The 12647-nt window shown below is 52.3% G+C and overlaps 1 protein-coding gene across 1 annotated transcript; it reads right to left on the bottom strand.

Moving 5' to 3' along the window:
* Positions 1-863: 863 nt before the first annotated feature.
* On the bottom strand, positions 864-6446 carry LOC122435926 (piezo-type mechanosensitive ion channel component 2-like). The gene is made up of 3 exons (XM_043460030.1): positions 6317-6446; positions 4693-4874; positions 864-901 (listed from the first exon to the last, which is right to left on the bottom strand). The coding sequence occupies exons 1-2, from the start codon at positions 6431-6433 to the stop codon at positions 4695-4697; spliced, it is 297 nt and encodes a 98-aa protein (XP_043315965.1). The 5' UTR covers positions 6434-6446; the 3' UTR covers positions 864-901; positions 4693-4694.
* Between the last annotated feature and the right edge of the window lie 6201 nt (positions 6447-12647).

The raw sequence follows: 12647 nt of genomic DNA, 5'->3' as shown, positions 1-12647 counted from the left end.
AGGTACCCCTCCTGCACCCACACTTGGGTCAGAGCTCCCTGAGCTCCCCATAGATGAAGTGTTCCTACCGGGACACACCCCCATCATGCTGAGTGCTGCCCAAATCTCCTCCTCAGGGGCATGGTCATCCTCCACAGCGATCAGGCACAGGATCACCACCAGGAGGCTGGCCTTGGGCAACCTCTGCCCATCCCTCAGCATCTCATTGAGGGTGAGGCCCAGGGAGGGGACCAGGATATAGGTATGCTCACTGGGGTCCACCTCCTTCACCTCCAAGCCAAAGACCAGCTGCAGGTACTGTGAGGTTTGACTGAGGACCACCAGGAAATGGTCCTGGTAATCTTTGAGCACACTATTCAGCACTTCTGCCTTTGTGATTGGCTCCTTGGCAAGTTGCTGCCTGCAAGACACCTTATGAGCAGGAATTGCACCAGCTCATTCTTCTTCACCCGTAGTGGATCTCGGAGCCAGGATCTGGCATCTTCCTGGTCACATTAGGTGCTTGGCACTTCATCTTGCCTGCTGAGACCGTGGTCTTCAGGTGGACTCCCCAGAGTGGCAGCCATGGCAGTGGGAGGGGGGCAGACACCCAGAGGGCTCTGGGGAAGACTGGGTATTGCAGCAGCAGCCACTTCCTTCAGGGGTCCTCCACCTCCTCCTCCTCTTCCTCCTCCTCCTCCCCCTCCTCCTCGTCCCACCTCCTCCTCCACCACCTCCTCCTCCTCCACCTCCTCCTCCTCCTATGTTTTGGCAATAATAAGTAAAGTCTCACTTCTTTATGAAAAATGCTTTTGTTTTGATCAAGTGTTCTTGCAGCTTCTCCATGTAAAGTTTCCATCTGCTCTTCTGCTTGATGCTCCCAACACTGCTTCCTTTCTGGCTGCTGTTCCTGTTGCTTGTGCTGCTTGGAGGCAAGAAGGAACTGAGATGCATTGTGAGTTGTGAACTTGTTGCCATAATTATCGTAGAAGCCTGCCACCCCCACGGCAGAGGGACAGTTGGAAGCTGGTTAGAGGGCGAGATGCTCAGATGCCTGTAAGAACAGTGATGGAGAACTTGGGGTCTGCAGCCCCCACTCTGCTTCTGTAGCCAAAGGCACACATAGGTTTTCACATCCACTGATGGCTCCTTCCCAGGTGGCTGTGGGACCTCTGTCCCAGGAAGAATTAGACTGGGGAACAGATTTATTCCTGCTCAATGGGATCCCAGGTTTTGGTCGTGGGTTTTCTAGTCTGGGTCAAGGACCACGCCTTTTTTCAGGGCCAAATTTCTCTAGCTGTAAAACCAATATGAGATGGCCTGCCAGTGGTAGAAAACTATCTTCTTCAGATGAATACAGAGGGTCTGGAGAGCTTCAGACAGGAGTGTTGTCAACATGAAAGTGCAGTTACCCCAAGAGGGGCAACCATAACACACGTGTACTTTCCTGTCTCTGGCTGTTTAGTAAGAAATTAGTAACTAGCGTAGGAGATAACCAGGTGGTTTGGCTTAAAGTTCCTATTGATTAAATCTAAGTGTGCTTTCAAAATAAATAGTGATGTACCTCACTCTGGGCACACCGGCAGAATCTCTGGGTATGATTGACAACTACACTGTGTCTGACACTAGGTACGAGGCAGTGTGCTGGCCACTTTTCACCAAAACCTGAAATACTTGTCCCGTGTGGGGGTTGGGTAATTCAGAGAGACACCCTGGACAGGGGCGTGAGCACCCACAGCTCAGCCAGGATTTGAACTTACTCTGTCTAGTTACAAAGTACATCCCTTTCACATCACAGTATCTTCCACCTCAACAGCACCCAGCTCTCTTGCCGCTGACCCTCTGGCACCAGGGGATGACTCCACTCAGGAGTCCTTGCAGTGACACCACGTGGCAATACCTCTCTTAGACCTATTTGAGGAAAAGCTGGACCCCTGTGATGTCTGGGAGCTGCTGCTGGAGCGCTTCCCTGGACAGTGGCCTGATGCTTAGGGAAGGTCACGTGCACCGACTCCATGGATGAGCCAGGTTGATGGACTTGAGCAAGTCGGAGGAGGCCCTCCTGCCGTGGTCAAGGGACAGCTCATCACCCAACTCCACCTTTCCTGAGTAACTGCCCATGATGTCGTCTTTGTCCCAGAGGCCATGACACTGAGGAGGCAGGGACGGGACAGCTCAGCCAGCTGTCCAGCCAGAGGCTGGGACTTGGTCCTGTGACACCCTAGCCACCAGGATGTGTCCCTCAGGATAGGAAACCACATGTCAAACAGGGCGACTGCAGCCAACGACCCTGATGGACAGTGGAGACTGCTAGGAGAGCACAACCTAAGTGTTCCCACCAAACACCGACCAATAGGCAGGTGAGGAAGTGGTGGATGTGTTGACTAACCTGACTGGGGTCCTTTCACCATATATACGCTCATCAAATCACCATGTGTACACTTCTGACAGCTTACAATTTCACTGACCAATTATAAATTAACAAAGTATCCTTTAGTTAAAGTTATGGTTTTTCCAGTAGTCATGTACGGATGTGAGAGTTGGACCATTAAGAAGGCTGAGTATCAAAGAATTGACATCTTCAAACTGTGTTGCTGGAAAAGACTCTTGAGGGTTCCTTGGACAGCAAGGAGATCAAACCAGTCAATCCTAAAGGAAATCAACTCTGAATATTCACCAGAAGGATTGATGCTGAAGCTGAAACTCAAATACTTTGTCCACCTGATGGGAACAGCTGACTCATTAGAAAATATCCTGATGCTGGGAAAGATTGAGGGCAAGAGAAGAAGAAGGTGACAGATGAGATATTTTGATGGCATCTTTGATTCAATGGACATGAATCTAAGCAAACTCCAGGAGATAGCGAAAGACATGGGAGCTTAGCATGCTGTAGTCCATGGGATCACAACGAGTTGGACATGACTTAGCAACTAAGCAACAATACATAAACAAAGCTGAAGTTACAAAAAAAAAAAAATTGAAAACCAAAGCAAGGTCAGGGATCCTAAGAAAGCTTATTATCTACCTATATGTAGCATTTCAAACTCATCACACCCCAATGACTCAGGAAAGACCCCCTCAAATGGAGGGTTAGGGACTGGCAGTTTGCAAGGTGGCAGGAGGCAAAGTGAAGGTCTTGGTCATAGTCCACATAGACAAAAGCCAGTGTGAAACAGCCCACCAAGTAGGATAGAGGTTGAAAACACATTTACATGTATGTGTGTGTGCATGTATGTGTGTGTTGCAGCCTGGCGGAGCAGAGACCAGAACCTGCCCCATGACTCAAGGGTGTGGCAAACTGCGTCCTCATGATTGTCCCAGGAAGCATGCCAAATAGACATTCTTGGGGAGGGACGTGCTCTCTGGTCCACTTCACTGTGTACCCCTGCGTCCATCCCCATAGAAACAAAATAAGATATTCCTGATCAACGGCAGAGCCTTCGCTAATCAAACTCCCCAGGGTAGCTATTCCCTAATGATCTCATGTGACTTCTGCCAATAAAACTGTGGGCTGAAAGGAGCCATTTTGTCTTCCTGTCATGGAGAGCAAGAGGGGCCCTTGACTCCCCGCTTGCCAAATTATATGTGTCTGTCTTTTCATTATGTGCTCACCCCCGTTTCAGGTCTTTCTCAACCACTGTGCGGGATGTGGCATGTGTGTGCCTTAACTTAGGCCAAGCTTGTTCTGAAAAGGAACTAACAAAGACACTACTTGATAAAATGAATGTAAGATATGCTATATCAATACAAGGAGACACAGTTAAAACAAGGGAAGGAAAGTGAGATTCTGACCATAGGCACATCACTACATCCAAAGCATGCTGTGTGACAATCTGTAACATGTAGAGTTGAGTGGCGTATCACAAGTTCAGCTTATGTTTCACAGTGTCTGAGATCAGAAACCCTGCAGGGGCTCAGCAGGATGACAGGAGGTACAGATCCCGAAAAGGTTACCCGCAGACCTATCTTCCCAGAGCAATGCAGGCATGGCTTTCTCAGAGGTGGCCTCTCTGGGAGTGCAGCCTGGCATCCCCAGGCCCATGGATTGGACAGTCTCTCATTAAATCAGTGGTTTCAGAGCCAAAATCCATGAGAAAAGCAATGCTCCTAAAAGGGGGTGGGCCAAGGTCAAACTGGAGAGGAGACCCCAAATACTAACTCCCCAGTGATCTGTCTTCAACTCAGGCACGACTTGGTGAATACAGCAATAAGAACCACACACCTTTTGTGGAATCCCCACAAACGTGGGATCATTAGGGTGCCTTCATCCCAGGGTGTGCTTTGCAGGTGGCGCTAGTGGTAAGGAACCTGTCTGCCAATACAGGAGACATAAGAGTTGTGGGTTCAGTCCTTGGGTCAGGAAGATTCCCTGGAGGAGGGCATGGCAACCCACTCCAGTATTCTTGCCTGGAGAATCCCATGGACAGAGGAGCCTGGCAGGTTATAGGTCACAGGGTTGCAAAAGTGTCAGACATGACTAAAGCAACTTAGCATGCAAGCATGCATCCCAGAGTAGAAATAGGGGGAAATCTCCCCCGATTGATCACAAACTCAATTATTGAGTACACAGTGTTGAGAAAACAAATGGCATGAACAAAACTGTTAACAGAGAAAACAAGAGCACACAGATAGACCCTGCCTGTAGCTCCCCAGCCCCTCCTGATCCCAGCTCAGGGTTCTCGGGAATATCCAGGGGTAATGGGCGGGCAGTACCTTCAGGATGGAGCAGTGGAAGAAGGTGCCAGAAGCTTGATTAGATCATAGAGCATGTAGGCATTCTTTGTCTCCACCCTGATGCTGTTGGGTGGGTGGTAAGACTTGTTCTTGTTCAGTTCCACATTCTTGTTCCAGGGGAAGAGCCCAAATGGGAAGAAGTACTTGACCACAATGGCCACCTGCACAGATGCAAGAAATGAGAAGAAATGACTCCCTTTAAGAATAGTTCTAGATGAGGAAGAGTGATACAAACATTAAGGGGAAAAGTCTCAGTTTTGGTGCTGGGAATGCACACAGCATGTGGAATAACAAATTCTCCTTCCACAGATATCAACCTCAAGACAAGGCCAGAACCACGTCTCCAGGTCCTGTGACTGCAGACACACTGGGGCCATGGAGGTTACTCCTGACTTGGCTCAAATGACTTCTTCTATTGTCAGGGAGTGGGCTAGTTTCTGGGCTTCCCAGGCGACACCAGTGGTAAAGAACCCACCTGCAAATGCAGGAGGTATAAGAGATGTGGGTTTGATCCCCGGGTCGGGAAGTTCCCCTGGAGAAGGGATTGGCAACCCACTTCAGTATTATTGCCTAGAGAATTCCATGGACAGAGGAGCCTGAAAGGTTACAGTCCATGAGGTTGCAAAGAGTCAGACATGACTGAAGTGACTTAGCGTGCATGCAAGGGCTAGTTTGTGTTGATTCAATTAGATGCTTATACAAATATTCAGCTATTAAATGAGGTGACTAGGACCAATGTGAACAGGAGGCTCTTTATTCTGCAAGCATGGCTTTAGCTCATAATCTTTAGGAGCAAACTGCACAGACACTATAGACAATTTTCACTTTATTCTGCTGTCTTTCTTCTCAGCATTTTATTGCTCACTGGAAGTTCTCTTCAAGAAGAAATAAAAGCAAATGAAACAAAACCTTGCCAGCTCAGGGTGTAAACACAGAGATGTTTGTAGAGATCTACGTTGAAACAGTCCTCCAATGTCTACATCATCAGGGTTAATTGCATCCAACTGTGTTTCAAGTGCTAACTGTATTGTTTGACCCAATGTCCACTCACTGACCATGCACTGGCCCTGGCACCATGCTTGTGTCTGCCTCACACTTACTGTCTTGCTGGTCAATATCACAGGGCAGACACCAGACCTCAAAAAGCCTCCCCCACCACTCCCCAGCTGGGTAAAATGAAAATGAAAGTGTTAGTCACTCAGTTGTGTCTGACTCTTTGCAACCCCATGGACTGTGGCCTTCCAGTCTTCTCTGTCCATGGGATTCTCCAGGCAAGAATATTGGAGTGGGTAGCCATTTTCTTCTCCAGGCAATCTTCCCGAGCCAGGGATCAAACCTGGGTCTCTTGCATTGCAGGCAGATTCTTTACCGTCTGAGCCACCATGGAAGCCCATTTTGGACCAATTATTTAATCTCATAAAGGCTGTTCCTTATCCCTGTTGTACAGAATGATATTAGCTCCTATGTTGTATGAAGTGTGAGATGTGAAAAGACAACTAGATTTCTCAGCGCCAACAACTGCTGGTTATAATCATGTGCTGACCTAAGATGATCTCTCTAACTATTTATTTATGTGAAGCAGGGGTCAGGCAGGGAAGCCTACCTCCTTGTAGACGACAGCTATCATCCAGAAGTGCCTGCTGGGCCACAGGATGGACAGCATGGCCCAGAGGAAGATGAGGATGGGCAGCACGAGGCTGATCATGGAGGCGGAGACCATGCGGCCGAGGATGATGACAAAGTAGCACACCATCTCGGAGCGGGCAACCAGCATGTTGTACAGTGCGTAGAAGAGCATCAGGAAGCGCGGCTGCCCCATGTACACCTTCTCTGACTCCTCCAGCTCGTTGTCTTGGAACATCCTGCCAGAATACTGGCCTCAGTTCCTCCTGGGCACTGATTCCATACGGTGAGACCCTGCCCTCCACTCCCTGCTGCCTGGGTCCCCAGGCATCCTGTGCTGTCAGCCTCCTATCGTGTTACAGAGAGAGATGTGAGCACACATGTGGTTCTAAATGTCTTGGGGGGGACTTTTTCCACATGGTCTTTGCCTCCAGCAGCCCAGTGGACACTAAGGGTCACTCCCAGCTCCATCGCTGTGGCCACAGCTCTTACTTGTTCAGCAGCAGCTCGCTGGCTGTCAGCTGGTGAGTCAGGGGTGGCAGGATGCTGGCCTCCAGTCAGTCCCAGCAGCTGTCATCTGGGCTGACCTCCATGGGGGTTTGGCCGGCCGAGTCATCCTGGGAGTTCAAGGACAGCTGCTCAAAGCTGATGGCCTTGCTGTAGGATGGCGGGGCCTCCACATCACCATCCTCCATGGGGTCCTTTGGGGACTTGGCCTCCTGGGCCCACTCGGGCGCCTCCTCATCCTGCTCAGCCTCCACCTCCTCGATGGTCTCTGTGCTCCCCTGGTGGAGTACAGCATTGTGCACTGCCTGGGCTCACTGTAGGGAGACACGGAGGGTGCTGCCTGACCTCAGGAACTCCCCAGCCTCCTGAGGCACCCACCACACACCCAGGCACATGGGGGGACACCCCCTCACTCCCCACATTCCATCTGCTTTGCTCCTTCTGGATAATCAGGTCTGGGTGCAGAGACAGGGGAAGGGTGCTGGGCGGCGGGTCCCAGGGCACCAAACCCTCCCGTGCATAGCTTTTCAGTCCCACTGATGTTCCTACGCCGGCTCACCTGCACAGACCTGCCTTACCCAGATATGTACCACGCTCAGAACGAGGTGAGGAGAAGCAGTCTGGGGGTGCAGTGAGGGCTGGGACTGGGGGTGGGATGGCTGCACCCCAGGGCTCACCATTCACCCCCACAGTGCCTGGCGCCTGGTGCCCATGGTTGGAGTGGACAGCATGCTCCCAGCCCTGCTTGGCCCAGACGAGGACCCGCTCCAGGGCCTGCAGCTGTCCAGTGCCACAGCATGGGGGGGGGGCCCGAGCCCCAGGCAGGCGGGGGAGGCAGGGGCCCAGCATCAGAGGGAGACCTGTGCCAGCCCCCACCCCCGAGTGCCCAGGTGAGACGTCCCACTGGGGGGCTTCAATCCCAGGGGGCTGGAACCTCTTGGGCCTCCCAAGGCAAAGGGGTGCTTTTGTATTCCTGCCACAGTGGACGAAGCTTGGAGCCCGAGGGGGCCATGGTCTCCCTGTGACGTATGCCTGGGGCAGTCCCATCACAGCCGAGCATGCAGCTGGCCTCCCACCTCTGAGGGAGGCCTGCCCTGCCCTGGGGGCCACAGGTAGAGTCAACCCTGCCAGGGCAATTCCACTCAGTGCACAGGTGAGGACTTCTGTGGAGATGGTGGGTGGTGGTGGTGGCTTGTAAGGCTAGGGAAATGCTACCTCTGAGCTTTGACCCCCTGCATCTGACCCTCCCCCGCCACCGCATACACACATGCATGCCACTTCCTTTGAGGGCACTAACCCTGTGGAACTGGGCGAGTGAAGGTCCTAGCAGGTGGTGGGCATGACAGGAGGGCTGGTCACTCAACTCTCGGGACCCCCCGCCTCAGGATGGACCCCCTCCCAAACCTACCTGCTCTGCTTCCCTCCTGCTGCAGACTCTGCAGGTAGCCAGTGTCTTCTCCCCTATGGGCAGCCCTGCCTCCACTCCTGCGAGGACATGTCTCCCCAAGGTCGTGTGCCAGCCAGACTTGACAGGCTTCCAGCAGCCCAGCTGTGGGTGACCCCCAGGCCAGCTGTCCCAGGATGGCCTTTGTGTGCCCCACCCTGCCCACTGGCCCAGTGCCACTGTCAGTACCAGCCCAGAGGCATGGGTCAGTGTCTCCCCCAACCCGCCCCCCAAGCACAGCAGTGCCCTCCCGCCTGGCCCCTTCCACTCTGCCCACAGGGGCCAGCCTGGGACTGTAGGATGGGAATGGGCAACTCCTGTGTCCCAGGGCTGGTGCCCGTTGGGGATTCTGTGTCCTCCACCCACCAGGACCCTGGTCCCCGTGGGTGGAGACAGCGGGGTAGAGCCCTGAGCAGGGTTGGTGATTGGCTGAGCCATCTGAAGCACCCGCCCCACTCCTGTGCCCTCAGGGATCCCTGAGAACCAGAGTCACTCTGTGGGGTCTGGGCTCAGCTCCTGGGAGAGCCTAGAGCCTGGAGCCTGGAGAGGTAATGGCGGGGCTGTGTGACAACTGGTGAGCCAAGAGCACCAGGGAGGCGTGGGCTGCCAGCTGGGCAGGAGGGACCCCGGGGAAGCAGGCAGGACCCTGTCTTCTGAAGCCCCGCCTTTATCCCCAGCACCTGTGAGGTGGGCATCCTGCAGTGCCAGGTGGTACTTGCCCGCCCCGGGCCGGGGGTGTGGGGCTCCTGGGAGGAATGTAGCGTCACCTGTGGCAGACGGGAGCGGCTGCCCGGGGCCTGCCCACCAGAGCCCCACCTGCTGCACCCAGGTCTGCAAAGGTGAGCACCGGCCCAGGCCCTGTCTGGGCACTCTGACTTCACTCCTGATCCCCATCCTGGCCTTTAACCCTGACTCGCAGGTTGCCTTTTGACCTCTCCCACCCAATCCGCCACATGCCACCCCTCACCCAGGCCAGTGGTGGGCAAACAGAGGAGGAAGCAGGCAGATTTGCGGGGCAGGGGAGACTGTAGGAGCAGGCGTGACCTAGGGTCTGGCCCAGGGAGGGTGTGGTCTGCATGACTCCGGGGGCCACTGGAGGGGATGGGCACTGGGGTGAGAGGAGGTGGGCAGAGCAGGCCGTGAGGGTGGTGTGGCCCGGGCGCTAATTCAGGTTTCAGCTGGTAAAGCGTCTTCCCACAATATGGGACACCCAGGTTCGATCTCTGAGTCAGAAAGATCCCCTGGAGAAGGAAATGGCAACCCTCTCCAGTACTCTTGCCTTGAAAATTCCATGGACGGAAGAGCCTTGGGCTCCACTTGAGCTACAGTCCATGGGGTCGCAAAGAGTTGGACACAACTGAGCGACTTCACTTCAGAGGCAGGCTGCCTGGCCGGGGGTGTGTACCGTGAGTGCCTGCCCAGTGAGGGGTGCCCCTTCTCATGGGCCCACTTCACCGGGCTGGTGGGCTACTTCTCTGCCGGCTGCGAGGAGGGCTGTCACTGCCCCAAGGGCAACTTCCTGCACAGCTTGGCCTGTGTCCTGGTTAGGACTCCCCCTGCCAGGAGCCCAGGGCCCTCCCCTCATCCATCAGCTCTCACCTCTACAGACCCTGTGGCCTCTGGACGGCCTCTAAGTGTCCTGACTTAGAGCTGGTGGCCCTGAGATCCCGGGCAGGGGAAAGGAGTCAAGGGACACTTCCCAGCAAAGCTAAACTCAAAAGCATGTGTTCCCGTTCCTGGCTCAGACCGTTTTTGCCTCCCTCATTCCCCTCTCGCGGGTCCCATCCTCTAATGGCCTATGTTGACCCTGCCTTGTCCTGGCTCAATGCTCTGATCAGGAAAGAGCCTGGACAGCCCCGGTCAAGCCACAGCCTTACACTGCTCATGGTCAGCCCCCTGACGCAGGTACACAGTCCAACTTGCTACTGGAAGTGCAGTCTCAGGGCCCAGAGCTGTATGGAGTCTCCTTCCCACCCATCTCCTTCTCCCCACCCCGCTTCCAAGGATGTCCACAGTGGGTGGTGGGCAGAGGACTGGCCCCCGGCAGGTGGCTCCAGCCCGTGTCTCTGCACTTTCACCCCCACCCCAGGAATGCCCCTGTGTGCCCACCGCCTCATGCTGCAGGAGCTGGAAGCTGCAGGTGCTGAGCCAGGGGCTCACCTGTCTGTCCTGGGAGAGGAGGGTCAGCCTCTTGGGCCTGGCAGTGAATTGGGCTCAGGTCAGAGCCTCAATACAGACTTCCACAACTGGTGATGGGGTGGGAGGTTTGGGGTGGGGGAATTTGATAGATTATGAGAGTGTAGGAGATTTGGGATGGGGGTAATTTGAGGGGGATGATGAGAGTGTGGGAGATTTGGGATGGGGAATTTGAGGGACCCCTGAGCACCCCTATATATATCCCTCCCCAGGGGGCAACACCCTTATACATTATGAGGTCAGCAAGTCACTTCCCCAACCAATGGTGACCCTGGGTGAGCCTTGACATCACAAAGGCCCATCCTGACACCTCTAGGGGAGGATGGGGAGAAATTAAGATGGTTTGGTGGGATAAAAGAGGCATTTCAAATGCCCCTTATGAGCCCGTGAAACTCACCTGCCATCGTCATCTCTCTGACTCTACACTGATGTGTCACATGGCAGGGGTAGTGTGTCTCCTCCAAACCTTGTTTCACAGCCACAGTATTCAGGCTTCCCTTTCTCTTCTCTCTCACCTTTCACCATTATCTAGTCTTTTAATATCTTGCCTTAAATCACTCCTTGATAATTAGGCTGTGTTTGAGGTCTTAAACCACCTTGAAGACCATTTAATTCTGGGCCACCTACCAGAAAACTTCCATCCCACCTTCTCTTCTCAGTGTTCAGGTAGCTCTCCTGAGTTTTACAGTTTCCAGTCGGAAACCCCTGTCTTCAGGCTGGGAGAATGCACTGAATACACCTGCCCTTGCTCCACTTGGAGCTGTCGTTTGCCATTTTGAAGACTCGCAGTTGTCTCCTCCAGAGCCCCTGAGCACCCCTATATACACGCCTCCCTAGGGGGCCACACCTTTATGCTTTACGAGGTCAGCAAGTCACTTCCCTTCCTTTTCAACCTGTAAAGAATCAATTTTCAGTTTATAAATGACACTCATAAGCATTCTTCCTTTTGTCCAAGATTGGGCAGCATAAGCACAGTAAATATGTATGCATAACCATATATACATATGATAGAATACACCTGGATTTTATAAATTCCATTCTTAAGCATTCTTATATTTCTCCACATGAGGGGAGCACAAGCACAATAAATTTTTATTCATACCCACATAAACTGTTGAGAGTGCTTGGATTGAAAGGAGATCAAACCAGCCAATCCTAAAGGTAATCAGCCTGAATATTCCTAAGGAGTGATGTTGAAGCTGAAACTCCAATACTTTCGCCACCTGATGTGAAGAACTGACTCACTGGAAAGTTCCTAATGCTGGAAAAGTTTGAAGGTGGGAGGAGAAGGGGACGACAGAGGATGAAATGATTGGATGGCATCTCCCACTCGATGAACCTGAGTTTGAGTAGACTCGGGGAGTTGGTGATGGACAGGGAGGCCTGGCGTGTTAACAGGACATGGGGCCGCAAAGAGTCAGACATGACTGAAGGACTGAACTGAACTGACTGACATATACATTCATATAAAACCCTAATACAGCCTCAAAATGGACATATTATCCCAAGAGTGGTGTACTAAACACGTTTTCATAATATATTCATCAAAATAACCACAGATGAATACTTCTATGTATGCTTAAAAAGGATGCAAGAAACTGTACAGCTACAACAGTCAGGCCATTTGAGGCAACATGGATGGACCGATGGAAGATCATACTAAGTGAAGTGAGTCAGACAAAGACAAGCACAAAATATCACTTAAACGTGGAATCGAAGATATGACACAAATGAACATACGTATGAAACAAACACACTCATGGACATAGAGAACAGACTTGTGGCTTCTAAGGCAGAGAGAATTGGGGGCGGGATGGAGTAAGAGACTGGGGCTAAGAGCTATACACTGGAGTACATGGAATGGATGGACAAGTTCCTACTGTAGAGCAAAGAGAACTATATTCAGTATCCTATGATAAATCATAATGGAAAAGAATATATATGGGACTTTCCTGACAGTCCAGTGGTGAAGACTCCATATTTCCATCTGAGGGGATGCAGGTTCAATCTCTGGTCAGTGAACTAAACCCACACGCGGCACAGTGTAAGGATTAAATAAATGAATCTGTATGTATACACACACACCCACAGAATGCATATTGCACATATATGTGTATAACTGAATCACTTGGCTGTAAAGCAGAAAGTAACACAACATTGTAAA

The sequence above is a fragment of the Cervus canadensis genome, chromosome X (genome assembly GCF_019320065.1).
Source record: "Cervus canadensis isolate Bull #8, Minnesota chromosome X, ASM1932006v1, whole genome shotgun sequence".
Lineage (NCBI taxonomy): Eukaryota > Metazoa > Chordata > Mammalia > Artiodactyla > Cervidae > Cervus > Cervus canadensis.
Note: the sequence above shows the minus strand (reverse complement) of the source record. Positions and strands in the feature narration are given on the sequence as shown.

Coding starts and splice junctions, on each gene's coding strand:
- LOC122435926 (XM_043460030.1), bottom strand. CDS start 6,433: ATGGTCTCCGCCTCCATGATCAGCCTCGTGCTGCCCATCCTCATCTTC. Junction 4,875..6,316: donor TAGCTGTCGTCTACAAGGAG/GTAGGCTTCCCT, acceptor GCATCTGTGCAG/GTGGCCATTGTGGTCAAGTA.